General features: G+C 39.6%; 1 protein-coding gene across 2 annotated transcripts in view; it reads right to left on the bottom strand.

The window, feature by feature from the left end:
- The window catches only part of LOC126278954 (1-phosphatidylinositol 4,5-bisphosphate phosphodiesterase classes I and II), a 401310-nt gene that overhangs the window by 14314 nt on the left and 362720 nt on the right, over window positions 1-24276 (bottom strand). For both annotated transcript variants that reach the window (XM_049979233.1, XM_049979234.1), the window contains one exon: window positions 13954-14271. In XM_049979233.1, the coding sequence (XP_049835190.1) occupies window positions 13954-14271 (318 nt within the window). The remainder of the gene's footprint in view (window positions 1-13953; window positions 14272-24276) is intronic.

The raw sequence follows: 24276 nt of genomic DNA on the forward strand, positions 1-24276 counted from the left end.
TTTCCATCTTGCATGGAGGCCGTTCTGATATACAAAACACAATGTGCTTAACAAACACAAGAAAAATAAAGCTCCACAGGATGCAACTGTGTTGTAGAAGTCTACTCTATTTTACAGAGAACTGCCTCTAGTTTGTATGAAAAGGCAGAAAACCACTTTGTCCCTTTCAAAATAAAGTAAATTCTTACTAAATGTGATGATATAAACTTAATTATGGTCCTTGAAAGTTAAATGTACACTTTTTGCATTGTTAGTTACAATTATATTAATAAGTATATGAACCAAAACAGAGACATGTCTGTATTTTGGTGGTTAATGATGGAAAAAGAGCCAAGTGGCAAGAAGCGAAAAAATTGTGTTATTTTTAAGAGGTTTTAATATTGTTATTAATGAATTTGTGCTATTTGCTGAAATAACTGCTTCAAGAACATTCTACATGATGAACTCTGCAGCTTTGATAGGGAAAAGTGAGCTGAGAAATTGTACCAGTACAAGAGTAGTAGTGTTGATTGCAATGAATTGTTGAAAGTATTGTATTGCCATATCTGACCATTATGCAGCTTTACAGATAATGCTCCCTCTGCTAAATGTTCATTGGATATGTGAGTGGAATAGCTCTCTGCTGAAAGTATAGAGCTGGTATTGACAGTATTGTACAACATGAAAAAATGTAACATATTCCTTACAATCACAGAATTATCGGTAAAAAAGATTTCCTAAGAAAGATCCAACAGAATGAAAAATAAGTGTAATAAATCATGTTGTCTAGATTTCCAAGTTTATGAACATCAAAATATGGTAACCTTACACCTGCAGAATTCAAGAAAGATAATGTCAGTAGGAAGTGTCCAGATGACACAGTCTGTGAAAAAGTAATTAAAGTGAAGCACATTATGTTGGGTGGCATGTGCAGCAACTGGGTGTTCCAGATGTCTCTTGACCGCAGTTTGGCAGTGGCTATTAATGTGGACAGATAGCTTGTAAATGGCATGGCCACAGAGAAAGTGGCATAATGGTTGCAACTGAGTTAGTAGATCAAATGGCTGCCTCTGATGGGGCAGGAGATGCCTGTGACAGGACCAGAGTAGGTATTAGTAGAATATAGGGAACAGGTCTTGCATCAAGAACTATTACTGCAAAATGAGCCATTAAGCAAAGGGTTGGTAACAGAAACCGCATAGAACCAGTGGGCAGCAAAATTCCATTATGGAAGGGGTAGGGAGGATCTTCCTTATTTCAGGGAACAATCACAGACAGCTGAAACCCTGGTGGAGAATGTAATCCATCTGCTCAAAATGTAGGTGGTAGTGAGTCATGAGAGGAGCGACCCTGTGTGGCCAGGCAGTGGGCATGTGGGGGATGGTAGATAACTGGAGAGACAAGGAATGGGAGATTTGTTTCTGGACAATGCTGGAAGGGTAATTTCAGTCTGAAAAGGCTTCTGTGAGACCCTTGGCATTTTTGTAGAGGGAGTGCTCATCACTAGAGATGTGATGACGATGGGTGGCTAGTCCATATGGAAGGGACTTCTTGATATGGAATCAGTGGAGGCTGTCAAAGTGTGCATTGGTGGTGGTTGGTAGGTTTGATGTATATCAGGTAAAGTGAATGTGAGAGGTGTCCTGAGACTGGTTTGATGCAGCTCTCCATGCTACCCTATCCTGTGCAAGCTTCTTCATCTCCCAGTACCTACTGGAACCTACATCCTTCTGAATCTGCTTAGTGTAGTCATCTCTTGGTCTCCCTCTACGATTTTTACCCTCCACGCTGCCCTCTAATACTAAATTGGTGATCCCTTGGTGCCTCAGAACATGTCCTACCAACCGATCCCGTCTTCTTGTCAAGTTGTGCCACAAACTTCTCTTCTCTCCAATCCTATTCAATACTTCCTCATTAGTTATGTGATCTACCCATCTAATCTTCAGCATTCTTCTGTAGCACCACATTTCGAAAGCTTCTATTCTCTTCTTGTCCAAACTAGTTATCATCCATGTTTCACTTCCATACATGGCTACACTCCATACAAATACTTTCAGAAATGACTTCCTGACACTTAAATCTATACTCGATGTTAATAAATTTCTCTTCTTCAGAAACGCTTTCCTTGCCATTGCCAGTCTGCATTTTATATCCTCTCTACTTCGACCATCATCAGTTATTTTGCTCCCCAAATAGCAAAATTCCTTTACTACTTTAATTGTCTCATTTCCTAATCTAATTCCCTCAGCGTCACCCGACTTAATTCGACTACATTCCATTATCCTCGTTTTGCTTTTGTTGATGTTCATCTTATATCCTCCTTTCAAGACACTATCCATTCCATTGAACTGCTCTTCCAAGTCCTTTGCTGTCTCTGACAGAATTACGATGTCATCGGCGAACCTCACAGTTTTTATTTCTTCTCCATGGATTTTAATACCTACCCCGAATTTTTCTTTTGTTTCCTTTACTGCTTGCTCAATATACAGATTGAATAACATCAGGGAGAGGCTACAACCCTGACTTACTCCCTTCCCAACAACTGCTTCCCTCTCATGTCTCTCGACTCTTATAACTGCCATCTGGTTTCTGTACAAATTGTAAATAGCCTTTCGCTCCCTGTATTTTACCCCTGCCAACTTCAGAATTTGAAAGAGAGTATTCCAGTCAACATCCAAACTGATCTTCCCCAAGATCGGCTTCTACCAGTTTTTCCATTTGTCTTACAGAATTCGCATTAGTGTTTTGCAGCCGTGACTTATTAAACTGACAGTTTGGTAATTTTCACAACTGTCAACACCTGCTTTCATTAGGATTGGAATAATTATATTCTTCTTGACGTCTGAGGGTATTTCGCCTGTCTCATACATTTTGCTCACCAGATGGTAGAGTTTTGTCAGGATTGGCTCTCCCAAGGCTGTCAGTAGTTCTAATGGAATGTTGTCTACTCCCGGGGCCTTGTTTCGACTTAGGTCTTTCAGTGCTCTATCAAACACTTAACGCAGTATCAGATCTCCCATATCATCTTCATCTACATCCTCTTTCATTTCCATAATATTGCCCTGAAGTACATCACCCTTTTATAGACACTCTATATACTTCTCCCACCTTTCTGCTTTCCCTTCTTTGCTTAGAACTGGGTTTCTATCTGAGCTCTTGATATTCATGCAAGTGATTCTCTTTTCTCCAAAGGTCTCCTTAATGTTCCTGTAGGCAGTATCTATCTTACCCCTAGTGAGATAAGCCTCTACATCCTTACATTTGTCCTCTAGCCATGCCTGCTTAGCCATTTTGCACTTCCTGTCGATCTCATTTTTGAGACGTTTGTATTCCTTTTTGCCTGTTTCATTTACTGCATTTTTATATTTTCTTCTTTCATCAATTAAATTCAATATTTCTTCTGTCACCCCTTGTCTTTTTACCTACTTGATCCTCTGCTGCCTTCACTACTTCATCCCTCAAAGCTACCCATTCTTCTTCTACTGTATTTCTTTCCCCCATTCTTGTCAATTGTTCCCTTATGCTCTCTCTGAAACTCTGTACACCCTCTGGTTTAGTCAGTTTATCCAGGTTCCAGCTCCTTAAATTCCTGCCTTTTAGCAGTTTCTTCAGTTTTAATCTACAGTTCATAACCAATAGATTGTGGTCAGAGTCCACATCTGCCCCTGGAAAAGTCTTACAATTAGAACCTGGTTCCTAAATCTCTGTCTTACCATTATATAATTTGTCTGAAACCTGTCAGTATCTACAGGCTTCTTCCATGTATACAATCTTCTTTTATGATTCTTGAACCAAGTGCTAGCTATGATTAAATTATGCTCTGGGCAAAATTCTGCGAGGTGGCTTCCTCTTTCATTTCTTCCCCCCAATCTATATTCACCTACTTTTTTTACTTCTTGTAGTAGCTTACCCGCACTCCTATTTTTTATTCATTATTAAACCTACTCCTGCAATACCCCTTTTTGATTCTGTATTTATAACCCTATATTCACCTAACCAGAAGTCTTGTTCCTGCTGCCACCAAACTTCACTAATTCCCACTATATCCAACTTTAACCTACCAATTTCCCGTTTTAAATTTTCTAACCTACCTGCCCGATTAAGGGATCTGACATTCCATGCTCCAATCTGTAGAATGTCAGTTTTCTTTCTCCTGATAACGACATCTTATTGAGTAGTCCCCGCCCGGAGATCGGAATGAGGGACTATTTTACCTCAGGAATATTTTACCCAAGAGGACGCCATCATCATTTAGCCATACAATAAAGCTGCATGCCCTCGGGAAAAATTGTGGCTGAAAGATTCCCCTTGCTTTCAGCCGTTCGCAGTACCACAACAGCAAGGCCGATTTGGTCAGTGTTACAAGGCCAGATCAGTTAATCATCCAGACTGTTGCCCCTGCAACTACTGAAAAGGCTGCTACCCTCTTCAGGAACCACACATTTGTCTGGCCTCTCAACAGATACCCATCTGTTGTGGTTGCACCTATGGTACGGCTATCTGCATCGCTGAGGCACGCAAGCCTCCCCACCAACGGAAAGGTCTATGGTTCATGGGGGGGACACTGACCTTATCTAATCTAATTACACCTGCTGCCCCTCTCTCCACACATATTCACCTAACAACCTCCATCCCACTATTATCTTATTTTTACTATGTCTCTCTTTGAGTTCTCTGTTTTTCCACATCGATTTGAGTCCATTTTTATTTTTCCCTATAGGCCCTACTGACTCAGATTTCACCTTTTTTCATATTTCATTTGTTTTGTTCTTTCTATGCTTTTCCCAATTTTTTTGTACTTTTCTTATCCTCCAGCATAGAAAGTTGCTCCTTCCACCTGTGCAAGTACAGAAAAGTTTCCCTATCCCTATTTAGAATCCAGTTTCAGATAATGTTCCTTCATTGTTGTCCAGCTCATGGAATCCCCATAAATGGCTTACCTTCAAATTACCCATCTCCATCTGCAGCCTCTCCTTCCATAATAACCTCTGCTTGTTCATATTTCATCACGCCACAGCCCTCACCAACCTACTTCTGCATAACCATATGACTCAGTCACAAACTTCCTTACAAATACCTCCTCTCCATGCATAAAATTCTCTTGCTCTGCAATCCCAAATGCCTGTATCTCATCTCACAGACTGAAACCCTAGCCTTTCAAGAAAAATAGCAGCTTGCACTATGCCACCTCAAAAAACTCTTCAACCTGTCCACCTTCACAAATACACAAAGTTGTTCAGTCTTGGTTGCACTTTATTATTTCTGATTTAGATTATGCATGTTGGCTAACTACCATTATCATACATGTTGTGAGACAAAAATGATAAACATGGGGTATACAATTCTTCGCAAATATTACAACATTATTTTTCATAAGAAAATAAAAGAACCATAAGAGCATGTTATATCAATAGATCACAAAATGAGAAGTGCTCACAATCAGCAGAGTACAAATACAGTCATGTACATGAGTAAAACAAACCAAGTCTACATTATGTTTCTTGGAATCTAAATGACTACCCAAATCACTCTTGTATGACTTGTACATATGTTCCATATATCTTGTCACAAAATTCTTACCACTCTAGCCTACATAAAATCTGTAGCAATCCCTGCTGGTATGGAGTGTTTAAGCTTATACTGCCAGAAACTGTGATCATGTGTGTGAGAGTTGCATTTGTGTGAGTGTGTGTGTATGTTGTCTATTTTTGACAAAGGCCTTTTTGGCTGAAAGCTCACTTTCCATCAGTTTTGTTGTTGTATCTAAGTGCTTATTATACTGGTCAGACCAGTAGAAATTTTGAAACAAGTATGAGGAGCATATATATGACTCCAATTAAGAATGCTTTGAGGAATCATTTAAATTCTGAGTAACATAATCTATCTCCTATTACAGAAAGCCTTAAATCTTACACAAAGCAGCCAAGGGCCATGTACTCAAAAATTTGGAAGAAGTTGAGCTATATTCTCACAGAAAAAGGCAGTCACAATGGGTGATAAAGGAGAAGACGGATTTTAGTACATTTTTTTTTAAAGACATCATCTATGAACTACTGCGACATCTGAGTGCTTTAAAAAACCAACCCACCACAACCACTTCATTTTTTATTGGCTACACATGGATTATGCATTGGTTGCCTTGGAATCATTTTACCTTTGATTCTGTCATTGCCTTTTATTTTATTTTTGCAAACGACTCTTGATTTTTAGCTGTTTTTGAGATCCATGATTTCTCTCTTTTTGGTCTGCAGCCTTGCATTTTGTGATGCAATATTTTACTTTAATCTGTATTTTACTTTAATCTGTCTTACATTGTTACATCAAGCTAGTTAAAATCTTACAAGAGCTACACAGATGAACTTGTATGATCCATATGGATTGGTCATTTAAATGTTTACATAGCACATTAATAAAAAAAAAGGAAAGTACATTTTCAATCTAATTTACATTCTTATTCATGTTTGTGCTTATCTGTTCTAAAGTGGGCTGTTATGTTTTAAGCACCTGATGGCAGCTGAACAATTTACCTTCTTACCGGTGACTGTGTCACCGCCAATATGCATGTACACTTTGTATGAGTATGTTCTACTTGTCATTACACGATGCACTGATGTTTTAAAGGATTTGTTATGTGTTACTCAAGTGTGTTATTGTATTTGTACCCTATTGATTGTGAGCACTTATCATTCTGTGATCTACTGAAATAACGTGAATCACATTATCTTTTTTTTTTATGAAAACCTTTTTTGTAATATGTGCAAGGAACTGTACATATTCCATGTTTATACTGTTTGTTACATGACTGATATGATGATGGTAGTTAGCTGAAATACATAACCAAAATCAGAAATAATCATGTGCGACGAAGACTGAAAAATATTGTGTGTCTGTACATGGTTATGGTCATTGAGCTGTATAACGACATCATGCCAGCCATTTTTTACGTCTCCTAATCTCGCTTTGGGCTACCACTATCCACCACCTCTACGAGAGCCTCCATCTCATAGTCACCAAACCTTACCTTGCAGACCTACTAACATTTATCACACCCCAAGGAACTCCCTCCCATCACCATACAGAATCCACAACCTAAACTGACCTGCAAGATGGTCATGAACCTGTCCTCCAAAATCCTCAATCCCATAAAAGTGCCAGTCCTTTCCAAAGGCCATAACTTTTACCTCACTCCCAAATTCAATCAGTCTCAACCTTAAGACCTTCTCTCTTTCTCCTGATCCCTGAAAAAGAAAAATTTTTCTGCTACCAACCCTATCATTCAGACTCAATTCAAAACCAACACTGATTCCTGTTTGACTCAGTTCATGCCACCACACAACTGTAATACACCACCACTGACCCCAAACCACCCTCTGTTAACCTTGAATCTTGCCTCACCATCATTCCCCAAATGGAAACCAACCTTACATCCGAGAAAGGACTGCAGTTCACCACTTCAAACTGACCCCTCTCTTATAATCCTATCTGCTGATAATGGGTCCACACTGTGGTTATCAACCACTTGGATTACCGGGTAGAGGGATATTGCCAGCTGTCAGATACATCCACCTATAAACCCTGCCACAGAGACACAATACCAGAAACCCAGCAGGATCTCCAATCCCTCCTTATATCCTTCGGTTCATTCCAGCATGTCTCACCTGAGTTTATCTCTCTCTCTCGCACTCCTACCTTCAACATTTCCACAGAGAGGATCGCTGCTCTCATGGACTAACACTATAAGCCTATCACCTGTGACATATCCTCCTGTATATATGACATCTACTACTTTCTCCACTGACTCTCCACAGTTGGCATGAGGTTCAATTTAAAATGAACATGTTTCATAACAAGAAGCTTTAACAAAGAAATATCTTTGTGATCTTGGCTTTAGAAAGTTTTTAGCAAGTAAAATAGCTTGCTCCTTCTGTCTCCTCAAAATGAGAAAATTCAATTTACACAGTTCCTGTTCCTTTACACGTGGCACCCTGCTCATAACTATCAGTGCCAACTCCCTCTGCACTAATATCCCCAATGCCCAAGGCCTTGGAACTATTGAAAAATGCCTTTCTAAATGCCCGACTGACTCCAAGCCTACTACTTCCTTCCTGGTCATCATGTCCAACTGTATCACCACCCACAATTATTTCTCCTTTGAAGATATCAATTACAAACAAATTCTTGGTACAGCAATGGGAACCAACAAGACACCATCCAATGCCAACCTATTCATGGGCCATCTACAGGGATCTTTCCTAACCACTCAGAATTCTAAACCTTCACCTGGTTCAAAATCACTGATGACATCTTCATGATTTGGACCAAAGCTGAGGACACCCTACTAATATTACTCCAGAACCTCAACACCTCCTCCCCCATTCACTTCACATGGTTCTCCTCAACCCAACAAGCAACCTTTTGTGATGTTGACCTCCACTTCAAGGACAGCTACATCAGTACCTCCGCCCACATCAATCCTAACAGCCACCAACAATGTCTCTACTTTGACAACTTCCACCCCTTCCATACCAAGGAGTCCCATCCATACAGCCTAGTCGCCTGTGGTCACTGCATCTGTAGTGTCGATACCTGTTATCATATTCTGAAATGAGGAATATTCTGCTCATACTTTCCATAAGGCTATTCCACCACTCACTGAACCTATGCAACATCTGTCCTTACTCCACTCCTGCTCCCAAGCCATTGCCTCATGGCTCATATGCCTGTAACAGATCTTGATGTAAGATCCATTCCACACATTCTGTTACCACGTACTCCAGTTCTGTCACAGGCATCTCCTAACTCATCAAAGGCAGGGCCACCTGTGAAAGCAGCCACATGATGTACCAACTCAGCTGCTTTCTGTGCAGCCAAGACAACTTACAAGCTGTCTGTCCTCATAAATGGCTATTGGAAAACTGTGTTCAAGTAGCTAAACACGCCATCCAACATTATGTACTTCACTTTAATTACTGCTTCACAGCTTGTGTTATCTGGATTCTTCCTACCGACATCAGATTTCCTGAACTGCACAGAGGGGAACTTTCCCTACAACATATCCTTCATGCTCATGATCCCCTGGCCCAAACCTTCATTAGTCCTTGTCACCTGTCTACCGGTACCCTTCCCAGTTCCAACTCCTATACTACACACGCCTTTTATCCCACTAATGTGCCTACAAGTCCTTTCCCCTCCTCTACTCCTCTCCTCTCCCCATCCCTCTAGACTATCAATACTGCCACCTAACAGCTCTATCTTGTCTCCATTAAGTCTCAGCACAGTCCATCAGGCAGCACTCATATCTTTCTCCTCCCAAACCCTATCCATCGCCTCCCTACTTCATGCTTCTTCATTACCCTCATCGCCCATCCTAGCAGATTGCTGCTCCATCAGACGCAGTCAGGCTCTAGTGCCCTGAGACACTGGGCATGTTTGTCTGAGTTATCCTTGTGTGTATATGTGTGTGTGTTCTCTATTGCACAAGATGAACATTGTCTGAAAGCTTCAGTATTTTAGTAGTCTTTTACATCATGTTTGTTTGCAACTCAGTGCCTCTTCTGTATAATGAGTAGCAACCTATCTTTCTATATTGTTGTGTTCGTCCTTTGGTGGATTGCATAGAAGTGATCCTAGATGAAAGAACTTCCAGGCTTTTTAACTGTAAGAAAGGGATTATCATCACCCCATTTTCAACCAAATAATCAAATTTAAGTATCTGCTGTGTAACTTTCTGTTACAATCTTTTTGAAATATGTAACATTCTTTTAAAAATACAAATTTACTGAATTTTAATTTCAATGATAGTACCTCTTGCAGCAGAATGTTATGTGCTATAGATTAAATGATTCTTTCACTTGTGTATGGTTATCACCATTTCTGATTCTTTTGGTTTATCATCTGCAAATATGTTAATCATATCCAATATGCCCTTGTGTATGCCTGTTCACTGGTTTCTGGTGCTAATCAATATCACACCACCTCACATGAGAATAACAAACTCTCACTCTGTTATGGACAAGAATGCACAAGAACCAATTCCTCCCCAGCCACAATATAATCCTGAACATTCTATATTCCACTGAAACATTGTCAACCAGCCTGGAGAATTGCCATGAGTGAGTTTAGTCAGTGATTTAAATTCCTATGCTGCATGAAAATTGGAGTAGCCATCTTCAGCTCAGTAAAGCTTCTTGCAAGTCAAACACCCAAGTGTCAAACATTCAGGTTTCAAGCTACCTTGGCTCACCTGGTGCAAACTCAACTGCATCAGCAATAGCACCTCCTACTCTTCACAGCTAAGGACGGTGGGGCTCTTCAAGTTACTACTACAGTGAGGTATTGCAGGTGGTGCCAAATGTCATACTGGATTGCACCTTGTGTACTTTCATCAAAATCCTGGATAAATTGCACTGGGCTAGTTCTGTAACTATAAAGATGGTTCCTAACACCTGGACATTCAACTATAATTTTTCCTTTTGTTTACTTCATTAGTTGTTCATTCTTTTCCTTGGTGATTGTATAATGTTTGTAACAATCCAACAGCATCAGGAGCCAATGGAGACACTACAACTTCTTAGGGTGTCACAGCAGTATACACACTGCAATCACTAATCTTATTGTGTACTAATTAAACTAAACTAAACTCCATCCGAACAGGCCTTGGAAGGCCCAACGGTACCAACTGGCCGCCATGTCATCTTCAGTCCACAGGAGTCACTGGATGCAGATATGGAGGGTCATGTGGTCAGCACACCACTCTCCTGGCCATATGTCAGTTTACAAGCAGCTCCTCAGTTTGCCTCACAAGGACTGAGTGCATCCCGCTTGTCAACAGCGCTCACCAGACCACATGGTCACCCATCCAAGTGCTAGCCCAGCCTGACAGTATTTCACTTTGGTGATCTGGTGGGAACCAGTGTTACCACTGAGGCAAGGCCGTTGGCAATCTTATTGTGTACAAGTACCGTATTACATTAGCTTTGTGCTAATCTTTGGACTGTGTGGTCTTTCACAGGAAAGAATTTTATTCTAGAAATTTGTACCGGGATTGGATGTTGTTATTAAAACAGAGTATCCTAGAGTGCATTTTGACAATGGGGAATTGTGCGCTTGAAGTACATGGCAGAGCATACAGCCCACTGAACCAGTTATTTGAGCTTTTCCCATTCCATTCACGTATGGAGCATGGGAAAAATGATGGTATAGATGCCTCTTTGTGTGTGCTGTAATTAATCTAATCTTATCCTCATGGTCCCTATGGGAGCAATACGTAGGGGGTTGCAGTATACAGGGTGTTACAAAAAGGTAAGGCTAAACTTTCAGGAAACATTCCTCACACACAAATAAAGAAAAGATGTTATGTGGACATGTGTTCAGAAACGCTTAATTTCCATGTTAGAGCTCATTTTAGTTTCGTCAGTATGTACTGTACTTCCACGATTCACCACAAGTTGGCCCAATAGAAGGAAGGTAATGTTGACTTCGGTGCTTGCGTTGACATGCGACTCATTGCTCTACAGTACTAGCATCAAGCACATCATTAGGTAGCATCAACAGGTTAGTGTTCACCACGAACATGGTTTTGCAGTCAGTGCAATGTTTACAAATGCAGAGATGGCAGATGCCCATTTGATGTAGGGATTAGCACAGGGCAATAGCTGTGGCACGGTACGTTTGTATCGAGACAGATTTCCAGAATGAAGGTGTCCCGACAGGAAGACGTTCGAAGCAATTGATCGGCATCTTAGGGAGCATGGAACATTCCAGCCTATGACTCGCAACTGGGGAAGACCTAGAACGACGAGGACACCTGCAATGGACGAGGCAATTCTTGGTGCAGTTGACGATAACCCTAATGTCAGCGTCAGAGAAGTTGCTGCTGTACAAGGTAATGTTGACCACGTCACTGTATGGAGAGTGCTACAGGAGAACCAGTTGTTTCCGTACCATATACAGCGTGTGCAGGCGCTATCAGCAGCTGATTGGCCTCCACGGGTACACTTCTGTGAATGGTTCATCCAACAATGTGTCAATCCTCATTTCAGGGCAAATCTTCTCTTTACGGATGAGGCTTCATTCCAACGTGATCAAATTGTAAATTTTCACAATCAACATGTGTGGGCTGATGAGAGTCCACACACAATTGTGCAATCACGTCATCAACACAGATTTTCTGTGAACGTTTGGACAGGCATTGTTTGTGATGTCTTGATTGGGCCCCATGTTCTTCCACCTACGCTCAATGGAGCACGTTATCATGATTTCATACAGGATACCCTACCTATGTTGCTAGAACATGTGCCTTTACAAGTACAACACAATATGTGGTTCATGCACGATGGAGCTCCTGCACATTTCAGTCGAAGTGTTCGTACGCTTCTCAACACCAGATTCAGTGACCGATGGATTGGTAGAGGCGGACCAATTCCATGGCCTCCACGCTCGCCTAACCTCAACCCTCTTGACCTTCATTTATGGGGGCATTTGAAAGCTCTTGTCTACGCAACCCCGGTACCAAATGTAGAGACTCTTCATAATCGTATTGTGGACGGCTGTGATACAATACGCCATTCTCCAGGGCTTCATCAGCGCATCAGGGAGTCCATTCGACGGAGGGTGGATGCATGTATCCTCACTAACGGAGGACATTTTGAACATTTCCTGTAACAAAGTGGTTGAAGTCATGCTGGTATGCTCTGTTGCTGTGTGTTTCCATTTCGTGATTAATGTGATTTGAAGAGAAGTAATAAATTAAGCTCTAACATGGAAAGTAAGCATTTCCGGACACATGTCCACATAACATATTTTCTTTCTTTGTGTGTGAGGAATGTTTCCTGAAACTTTGGCCGTACATTTTTGTAACACCCTGTATTTCTAGTGTCATCATTTAAAGACCACTCTTGAAAGTTTATCAGTAGACTTTCTTGGGATAGTTTCCATCTATTTTCAAGAGTCTGCCAGCTAAGTTCTTTCAACATCTCCGTGACACTCTCTGAAAAATCAGTCCCATGCTGGCACACCAACTGTCTGAAGTTTAATGTTGAAATTTTTTGCAAATTTCAGATGTGCAACAAGCAGTTAGCAACCATTATTAGGGCAGTGCATGCTAAATCAAACTGCAGTCTAAGCGAACTATTAAATCACTGAAATATAGGCTTTTTGACATACAGATTCAAATGGATTCAGTGATGAAGAGATTGAATGCACTATAAACTTCACAACTATAAACAAGTACAAGACAAACTTTAAAATTTGTGGAATTGGACAGCATGCTCCTCTGTCTTTTATCACTAAACATTCAGTATTGCCTCTTTTAAACAGAATAGTGTATGAACTGCTGCTGGATTTTGGTGGTGTCCCCACATTTTCTTCTTTCTACTTATCGGACAGTGATACAATTGTGTCAGATAATTGTCAATATTGTAACCTCATTTCCACAATATTTAATTGGCTTCTACTGTATCCATGGTTCTTGCGCTTGATTTCAAAATTTAATAAATGCACTGGCGAAAACCCTGGAAAGCTATTTTGCAACACAGCACCACAAGATCCATTTCACAGGTCAGGTCATGATGTGTTACTTCGGCAACCCTCTTAATCACAATCATGGTACAAAGGCTGCCATGCCATGACTTCAATTCTCTTTTCTTACAGCAGTAATCTCACTACTAATCGTACACTTCTGGGTACATGTTCCCACAGTGACCTTAGCTACACCTAAACATTGGTTAAGGAATATACTCAGTACCACATCACACTAAACTCAGTGTTCTAACTTACCTTTCAGTAGATCTAATCATGTACTACTGTACTTACAATTATTGCATCCAATAAATATCTGCCTCCCATAGGTAGACCAAGAAAATGTCGCTTTTTTGCTACAAAGTGTCAGTATTAAGTTTTTTCCTTTGGTATTTTGAATTATGTGTGCTACGGTTGTATTTACAAACTACATTTTTCGTTTGTAAATTGACATACCTTTTCCTTTTCAGCTTGAAATTTCTGCCGGACCTGCTCATGGGCAGTCTCCAGTCGGCAGCGTCTGCGCTCATATAACTGTGTCAAACGCATACGCTCTGCCACACCCCTGTCTACTGTTGCTGCATCAACCTCACGTTTCACACGTACCATTTCATCACGGTCACGGTGAACTTTAGCAAGAGCTTTCACCTCATCACGTCGTGCACTTTGTAAACGCCTCATAACTTCTGCTGTCTCACGATCTAGCAAGGCCCTTAACAGTTTCATTTGTGATGCCTGAGATGCTGCCATCAACTTTTCCACTGCTGAGTAAACCTGTGTGCAAAATGTCACTATTACATTGGTTCCATCGATTACAAATACACATTAAAATAATCTGAAATTGAAATTGACAGTGACTTTACGTTTTGTCCTCAAGTCAGTTAGTATTTGTGGTATTTGTTTGACTACAATTCTGTTGTGATGAATGAACTGTTTGCTGCAGTCCATAAAATGCAAGTCAAAATTTATTATCTTTATTTTCTGTCATGCCAAACATATAACAAAATATTAATAATTCTCAATGCACTCACTATTGTTTGATATTAAGTGATGTGTTAAATGCTTGGCAGAACATGAAGACAATATTAAAAAGGAAACACTTCCTAATGTTCTGCAAAATTATGTTTATTTAGTCACAAACGGTTTGAGATTACTTAGGCCATAGTCAGGTGGCAACGGAATGTTGTAAACACAGATAAAATGACATGAGACTTACACAGACATTATTTATACAGAAAATCAAAAGACACAACAGTGATGAGACATAGAGTGTTTATGTGTATGTTTATGAAGGAAAGTTTTACATTTTTATGTCACTATTATGAAAAGGATAGATTGCTACTCACCATACAGTGGAAATGTTGAGCCACAGACAAGCTTAACAAAAAGACTGCTAAACAAGTCAACTTTCAGCCAAGAGGTCCTCTTCTGAATTAAACAACATACCTGTATGTAATCATACAAATGCTACTCAACACACATGACCACTGTCTTTGGCTGCTAATGCCAGACTACGAGCAATTGGAAATCATGGGAGAAGCAATCTGCAAGATGAAGGTAAGGAGGAGGGGGTTGGGGTTGGGAGGGGGAGGGATAACAGGGTAGGGGTGGGGGATGATAAAGTGCTGCTTGTGGAAGCATATAGGAATAAGGTGGAGAGAGTGTAGGACAGTTAGGTGTAGTCAGAAGTTAAGACAGAGAGTGGGGCAGAGTGGAGAAGGGGGTGGGAAAGGGGGAGGGGGGAGGTTGGAGTAGGAAAGATGTAAAGGGATCGTGGGTGTGTTGGTGGAATAGAAAGCTATGTAGTGATGGAGTGAGAACAGGGAAGGGAATAGGTGAGTGATGGACAATGCCTAATGAAGTCTGAGGCAAGGACGGTAACAGGAACATAGGATATATTTGCAGGGAGAGTTCCCACCTGCACAATTCAGAAAAGCTGGTATTTGTAGGAAGAACCTAGATGGCACAAGCTGTGAAGTAGTCATTGAAACAAAGTACACTGTGTTGAGCAGCATGCTCAGCAACTGTGTGTTCCAGCTGTTTCTTGGTCACATTTTGTTGGTCACTATTCGTGTGGACAGACAGTTGTTGGTGGTCAAGCCCATGTAGAATGCAACACAGTGGTTGCAGCTTAGCTTGTAGATCACAAGACTGGTTTCACAGGTAGCCCTGCCTCTGATGGAATAGTTGATGTTTGTGGCCAGACTGCAGTAGGTGGTGGTGGGAGGATGTATGAGACAGGTCTATTACAAGGATATTAGCCATGAGGCAAGGGGCTGGGAGCAGGTGTTGTGTAGGCATGGATGAGGATATTGTGGAGGTTCAATGGGTGGTGGAATACCATTGCAGGAAAGGAGGGAAGGGTATGTGTAGGATACCCCCAATTCAGAGTACAGTGTGAGGTAGTCGAAACTCTGGCACAGAATGTGATTCAGTTGCTCCAGTCCTGAGTGGTATTGAGTCATGTGGAGAATGCTCCTCTTTGGTCAGATGGTGGGACTTTGGGAGCTGGTGAGTGGCCAGAGAGATAAAGCATGGGAGATCTGTTTTTGTACAAGGATGGGAGGGCAATTATGGTCTGTAAAGGCCTCAATGAGGGACTTTGTATATTTTGAGAGGCCAGCTTGTCATTACAGATACAACAGCCATGGGTGGCTAGAATGAGTGGAAGCGACTTCTTGGTATGGAATGGGTGGTAGCTGTCGAACTGGAGGTATTGTGGTGGTTGGAAGGTTTGATATGGACAGAGGTATTGCTGTAACCATCTTTTTGAGATGGGGGTGAACACTGAGGAAGATGGCGTGTTGGGTCATGAAGGACCAGGTGAAATGTTTGGGGTGAAGACGTTGAGGTTCTGGACGAATGTGGACAGGGTGTCCGCACTCTTGATCCAGATCCAGATTGTTTGTAATTGTAAGTGAGGATATAGTTGGTCATGGTGACCAGGAAGGACATTGTATGTTTGGAATCTGCCAGGTGTTGGGAAAGGTAGTGTTCAATAGCAGCAAGGACAGGGCCAAATTCATTGGCATCCTTCCTACCAACACCATCTTTTCCGACTACACCTAGCTGCCCTACCCTCTCACCACCACACCTGTGTATGCTCCCATAAGCAGCACTTTATTGTCCCCCGCCCCCATAAGCAGCACTTTATTGTCCCCCACCCCTACCTCGCTATTCCTCCCTGTCCCTGCCCCAGCCTCCTCCTTTCCCCCACCATCCAGATTGCTTCTCCCATTATTTGCAGATGCTTGCAGTCTGGCCACCAGAGACAGTGGTCATGTGTCATCTCCACTATATGGTGCATGGAATCCTATCCTTTTCATAATATTGTCATTATTCCATTCTGGATTTTACGTTGTTACATTTTAAGTCGTATAGAAATTGCTAAATTTAACTGAAAAAGGTAAGATAAAGTTTTTTATCTGGAGATACATTTAACAGCATCAAAGTATAATTGGATTAGCAATTTTAATCTAATATTTGGATAACAAAAATTTAATTTAAGAGAGGAGAAAAAGGAAATTGTATTTGATCATATTATACTAAGCTGGCATTCTATGTCACATGTTTTTTTTTTGTTGGTATTTCTACAAGGTTCATCTTATAGCTTTCCTTAAGAGAATGTAAAACCTCACAGTCTCAAACAGTAGAAAGTCCTGAAATAAATAACAACAATAGAAAGAATATATTTTTTACTCACCACAAAGAGTAAGCATTGAGTTGCTGTTAGGCATTATGAAAATTATATTTCTAGGATTCTTTTTCATTATGCTTGTCTGTGACTCAGTGTCTCCTCTGTGTGGTAAGCTTCACTATCTACATCATGTGAGTGGTTTTTTGTTACAAGGCGTTTGGTAAAAGTTGAATATTCTTTTCTTAATCTTCAGCTTATCCCACATTTAGATAACCTTACTCCCACAGTTCTGCCTGACTGACAGACACATACTTTTCTGCAATGTTTGCATGTGATTTTTATATCCTATTCTATTCTATTTTTTATTGGTCCATTTAAATCATGTTTGCACATGGTACATTTTGATATTGGACAAGTCAATTTTATAAACTAAAATATGCATGTATACATACATAATTTACCTTGTGAGTTGTTAAACATCACAGTCTGTACAAATTAGGAAAAAAACAGAGAGTGAACAGATTTATATGTTTATACTATAGTAAATTTTTACATGTTTTCCAATTTACATACATACTTTACATAATATGAGCTATATATCTGTTTGATTTCAATACAGGAAGCATACAATTCTATTGTTTAACAAGGTTATACAAATTAGGTCTTCAACAATGATTTAAACATTTATGTTTGTAGTCTGCTAGATATTCAGCAATACTATAATAACATTTCTGATGAAGGTGGGTTTGGACAGCTGTTTTAAATGTTGGAATATGTTTGATTGTTTTTATATCAGTTGGTAGTTTGTTGTACAGTTTGTTCCCTGCTTGGAGTGGTCCATTTTGTTTTAGTTTTGTATTCAAGTGTTGGACATGTATGTTTCTTCTTGTATTGTGGCAGTGAACACTCTGGTTTTTAAGTACAAGTTGATTTTTATCATCTAGCATTTTCTTAATGAAAATTATTGCTTGCAAAATGTATAAACAAGGTAGTGGAAGTATTTTTAGTTTTTTGAACAAAGGCTTGCATGAGGTTCTGGGACCTGCATTTACCATAGCTCGTACAATTCTCTATTGGGCTGTGAAACAACTTTTGCTAGCACCTGTGTTTCCCCAGAAGATTATGCCGTAGCGGAAAAGAGATTCTGCTTTGGCAAAGTAGACATTTTTTACTGTTTCCTTTGATGAGCAACCTGAGAGAATTTTTATGCAATAACAGATAGTGTTCATTTTATTTGTTATGTACTTTGTGTGTTCAACCCATTTCAGATCTTGCTGGATCCATATTCCAAGGAACTTTGTGGCACTTACATTTTCCAGAGTTTTAGTGGATAACTCAATCGCTGGTGTTTGTGGATACTAATTCTGTACTGTGTGGAGATACACACCACTCTGTCCCAATAGCTGTACTTTGTCTTTAATATTGAATAAAAACTTTGATATGCTGTTGGTTTTATAACATGCAGGTCTATAGTTGTGAGGCTTTGACTTTTTTTGTAAAGTTATCTAACATTTTGCCAAGATATGGTATGAGGCACCAATTTTTGTAACTACTCATATCTGTTCCATTAACTGAATCTGCCTTTCAAACATAACTAAAAATTACACCACTTCTGTTTGCTGGCCAACAGGAACCATTCAGTAGTTACAAAAATTGGTTTATCATCCACACATTGGCAAAATTCAGATAAACTCACAAAAAAGTTAAAATCTTGCAACTACATATAATACTATGAATTGTGAATCATGGTTTATTAGATAAGAAAGCTAAGGCTGCAGGAATACTTTGTGATCTTACAAAAGCATTCGACTCTGTAAACCATGCCCTGATGTTTTTCAAACTCAACAGGTATGGAATATGGGATATTCCTTTCCTCTTGGAGAGGAAACAAAGGGTAATAATCACATCAAATGGACCAGATCACTTCTCCGAGTGGAAAACTGTGTCACAAGTTGTTCCTCAAGGCTCAATCCTTGGACCCACTTTATTCCTGTTCTGACTTGCCTCTCAATATAAACACTCATTTAACTTTGTTTGCAGATGATACTTCTGCCCTAATTGAAAATGAAAATTCTGACAATATACCACAGAGTGTCATGAATACATTAAGTTACCTGGAAACATGGTTCAGTCAAAATGGCTTAAGGCTAAACATTTCAAAAACCCACATGATGAGTTTTAAAACCAAACATTCAAAAACTAAAGAAATCTGTGTCGCTCTCAACAATAAAAAATGAAAGAACTTGACTCAGTCAGGTTCCTGGGAATAAACTTAAACAGATCTTTGAGTTGGAATTCTCATGTAGAATACCTAGCAAATAAATTTAAAGAGCCTTGCATTTGCAGCGGAAATTTGAGCCTGTCCCACTGAAATGACTACCAGGAAAATAGCATATTATAGCTACTTTGAATTTTTTAATTTATATGGCAAAATTTTTTTGGGGAAACTCAGGAAATGAATTTTGATGTTGCAAAAAAGAATCATTTGCAACACGTGTTCTGTACAGCCGAGGGCATCACATTGACTATTATTTAAAGACCTGAATATATATTAACTGCCCCCTCTTTATACATCTTTTAGATGTCATATAACACAAGACATAAAGAGAACTTTATGCTCACCTCTCATCGTTTAAAACTGCATGCTCAGACTCCTCAGTATATAGCCATGAAAATTTACAACACAATAAAAGGGTGTGACATAATGAATATGAAGATAAATATTTTAAAAAGCAAGTTACATGATTTTCTAATTGAATGATTCTATTACTCTGTGGAAGATTTCATGAAGGACGAAATGATACTTTCAGGTGGATCCCTAAAATGGAGTAGAAATGAATGATAGTTATAGTAGATGTAAATACTCTTAAGTTTGACAAATTTCGAGTAAGTACACTCTGCACAAAGTATTATTGTAAGTGTGACAAAATTTTAAATAAGCAAATTGTAACCTTGACATGTCTCCTGTACTTCAGACATATGTTCTGAAATTGTGTATGTTATGAGATGAATTAAACACATTTCACATTTCTCATATTCTATATAATCTAAATCACTTGTTTCAGATAAAGGAGACACATCCATACTGTGGTAAAATTTCACCATAAACATAGAACAGCTGATGTTAAAAACAACATTACAATAAAACAATTTTGTTACAGTATTCAAACAAACAATAAAAAATGTAACACTTAATTAGAACTTGCTCAAATTATCATTTCATCCTTTATGATTTCTTCTACTAAATACTAGTTCCCCCAAAATCTGCTGTAGCCTTGCTTTTAGAAACTTATATATTAAAAACAAAGATTCCAAGACTTACCAAGCGGGAAAGCGTTGGCAGACAGGCACATGAACAAAACACACAAACACACACACAGAATTACTAGCTTTCGCAACCGATGGTTGCTTCTTCAGGAAGGAGAGGGAAAGACGAAAGGATGTGGGTTTTAAGGGAGAGGGTAAGGAGTCATTCCAATCCCGGGAGCAGAAAGACTTCCCTTAGGGGAAAAAAAGGACAGGTGTACACTCGCACACACACACATATCCATCCGCACATACACAGACACAAGCAGACATATTTAAAGGCAAAGAGTAAGGGCAGAGATGTCAGTCGAGGCGGAAGTACAGAGGCAAAGAAGTTGTTGAAAGACAGGTGAGGTATGAGCGGCGGCAACTTGAAATTAGCGGAGGTTGAGGCCTGGCGGATATCGAGAAGAGAGGATATACTGAAGGGCGAGTTCCCATCTCCGGAGTTCGGATAGGTTGGTGTTGGTGGGAAGTATCCAGATAACTCGGACGGTGTAACACTGTGCCAAGATGTGCTGGCCGTGCATCAAGGCATGTTTAGCCACAGGGTGATCCTCATTACCAACAAACACTGTCTGCCTGTGTCCATTCATGCGAATGGACAGTTTGTTGCTGGTCATTCCCACATAGAAAGCGTCACAGTGCAGGCAGGTCAGTTGGTAAATCACGTGGGTGCTTTCACACGTGGCTCTCCCTTTGATCGTGTACACCTTCCGGGTTACAGGACTGGAGTAGGTGGTGGTGGGAGGGTGCATAGGACAGGTTTTACACCGGGGGCGGTTGCAAGGGTAGGAGCCAGAGGGTAGGGAAGGTGGTTTGGGGATTTCATAGGGATGAACCAAGAGGTTACGAAGGTTAGGTGGACGGCGGAAAGACACTCTTGGTGGAGTGGGGAGGATTTCATGAAGGATGGATCTCATTTCGGGGCAGGATTTTAGGAAGTCGTATCCCTGCTGGAGAGCCACATTCAAGGTCTGATCCAGTCCCGGGAAGTATTCTGTCACAAGTGGGGCACACACCAGAGGTATATGTGTGTGTGTGTGTGTGTGTGTGCGAGTGTACACCTGTCCTTTTTTCCCCTAAGGGAAGTCTTTCCGCTCCCGGGATTGGAATGACTCCTTACCCTCTCCCTTAAAACCCACATCCTTTCATTTTTCCCTCTCCTTCCTTCCTTCCTGACGAAGCAACTGCCAGTTGCGAAAGCTCGTAATTCTGTGTGTGTGTTTGTGTGTTTTGTTCATGTGCCTGTCTGCCGGCGCTTTCCCGCTTGGTAAGTCTTGGAATCTTTGTTTTTAATATATTTTTCCCATGTGGAATTTTCTTTCTGTTATATATATATATATATATATATATATATATATATATATATATATATATATATATATATATATATATTTGTCATCCCCACATACTATGGAGTCCATGGGTGTAATTTCTATTGGTGCATGGGTAGCATATTTTTTTATTCCTCATGTTATATGTGTGGCTCAAATGACTCTCCTAAAATAATTTTTAACTGCTGTGTAGGATATTATAATATCATAAATGCATGTGGAGGGAACAGTTAGGATTTGTATTTCCAGAATAATGGGTGACAAGATTCTGTTTGCTATTCATACACATATCTGATAACTTTCTTCTGTAGTTTCAGTATTCGAGACACACTATTTGAATTTCTCCAGGAAATTATACCATATCTAACGACAGAATCAAAGTAATCAAGATGTGCTATTTTTCTTGTACTCAAGTCAGTAGAATTACTTTTCTGACATTCATTTAGTTGTGCCTCTCTGCGACTCAGTATCTCCCCTACATGATGCATAGCAACTATCCTTTTCATAATATTGTTACATTCCATCCCAGATTTTCCATAAAAATGCTTAGTTTATCTGATAGGAATCAAAATATGCATTCCAGCTTAAGTTATTGTCCACATTTAGGCCTAGGAATTTGATCATGTCATCTTCCCCCAATGTTATGTTGTATTTTAATTTCCAAATATTTTGAATATTTGGTTCTGAAATGAACCATATGGGTTTTTGCACAGTTCAGTTTCAACCCATTTAACTGGAATCAGTTTTCTAGAGTATCCAGTGTGCTTATGATGGAGCTCATAATTTATTCAGCATCATAACCTTCAATTAAAACAGAAGCATTGTCTGCATTGAGTTCGCCTCAACGGTTGGAGACAAGAAGAACTGCATACCAGTGAAGTGTGTTGCTGCTACCGCACTTGTCGACGGACCTTGTATTTCTGTGGTTGTAGACTTATTTTAGTATTGACATTACTGATAATTTTGATCACGGTAATGGTTGGCTCACTGTAGCCATTGTATGTGGAGGTACAGGAGTACCTAGTGTTCCTGGACTTGAAAGTTTTGTTGATAGAGACATTATTGCCTATCGTACTTACCATATGGCAGAAATTGCAAATAAAGACTTTGGTAAATCAGCTTATATGTCGCCTTCTGCATTGTCTTTGTATACTCGTAATAAGAGAAAAATATCTGTAAATGAGTCTGTATTCATTTGGGTGAAAGGTAAAACAGTATGTGAATATGTAAAGTTTGTTGGTGACTGTCATTTATGTAGAATAAGAACAGGATTGGCCCCAAAAAGGAGCCTTGAGGTACACCTTATGATACTGTACCGTAACACCAACAGCATACCAAAAATTTTATTAATAGACAAACTGCAACTCTTTCTCACAGGGCGTGTATAAAAGCACATGCAAGTACAGAGGAAAAATATATGCTGGTCAGTCAGGCAGGGCTGTGACAATTAGGTTAGCCGCGCAGGATTAGCTGAGCGGTCTAAGGCGCTGCAGTCATGGACTGTGTGGCTGGTTCCAAAGAACGTTCGAGTCCTCCCTCGGGCATGGGTGTGTGTGTTAGTCCTTAGGATAATTTAGGTTAAGTACTGTGTAAGCTTAGGGACTGATGACCTTAGCAGTTAAGTCCCATAAGATTTCACACACATTTGAACATTGGAACAATAAGGTTATCTGAACATGAGAGACGGTGGAGATAAAGAATGAAAGATTCAACCTTTGCCAAACTCCTTTCAGTAGAAAACTACTCATATAATGGAGACTGTTAAATTTTAGACTTGCTTAAGGAAGGAGAAAGACAATCTAAGTGGAAATCAATAAATGTATGACACAGTATGTCAACTTAGTAAATTATCAGCCTCAAGTTTCCTTTTTTTCTCCCTCAGTTAAATTATATTTTAGTTGTACAAATGTTCAATTAAAATTATAAATTATATTCAGTTTTCATCTCTTGTGGTTAAATGTAATAATTTCTGCATGTTGAGAATATGTAAAAATTCCCTATCTAAACACTCTACATGTAATCATTTTTCTATCTTCTGAATCAATAATGTCTATGTAAGTCACATCTCTTTTTTTATGTCTATGGCATTCAGTTGTCACCTGAATATGGTCTAAGAAGATGAAAGCTGGTTTGTGACCAAATAAATATAATTTTGCAGAACCTTTGGAAGGTTTTTCTATTCAATACTATTATGTGATTGATTGTAAACTCACGTGGTTATGACAAATAGCGTGATTTAGTAGCAATACAATTTTTCCTGCATTTAGGCAGATAAAGGTAGCACATGTGCCTTCTATGTAGGATGAAAATGGTTTGGAATGAAAATTTTGTAATAGATTTCATTTCTAATAAGACGCGCAAAGAAACTTGTTCCTTCAAAGTAAACTTTCTATATATTATACATCATGAAAGCTACAGGTTTGCTACTATATTCTGGCATACATTTTTTAACTGATAAACTATTCAATTAATATTCAGCCAAGCAGTGCAAACCTCAAC

Source organism: Schistocerca gregaria, chromosome 6, assembly GCF_023897955.1.
Source record: "Schistocerca gregaria isolate iqSchGreg1 chromosome 6, iqSchGreg1.2, whole genome shotgun sequence".
Classification (NCBI taxonomy): domain Eukaryota; kingdom Metazoa; phylum Arthropoda; class Insecta; order Orthoptera; family Acrididae; genus Schistocerca; species Schistocerca gregaria.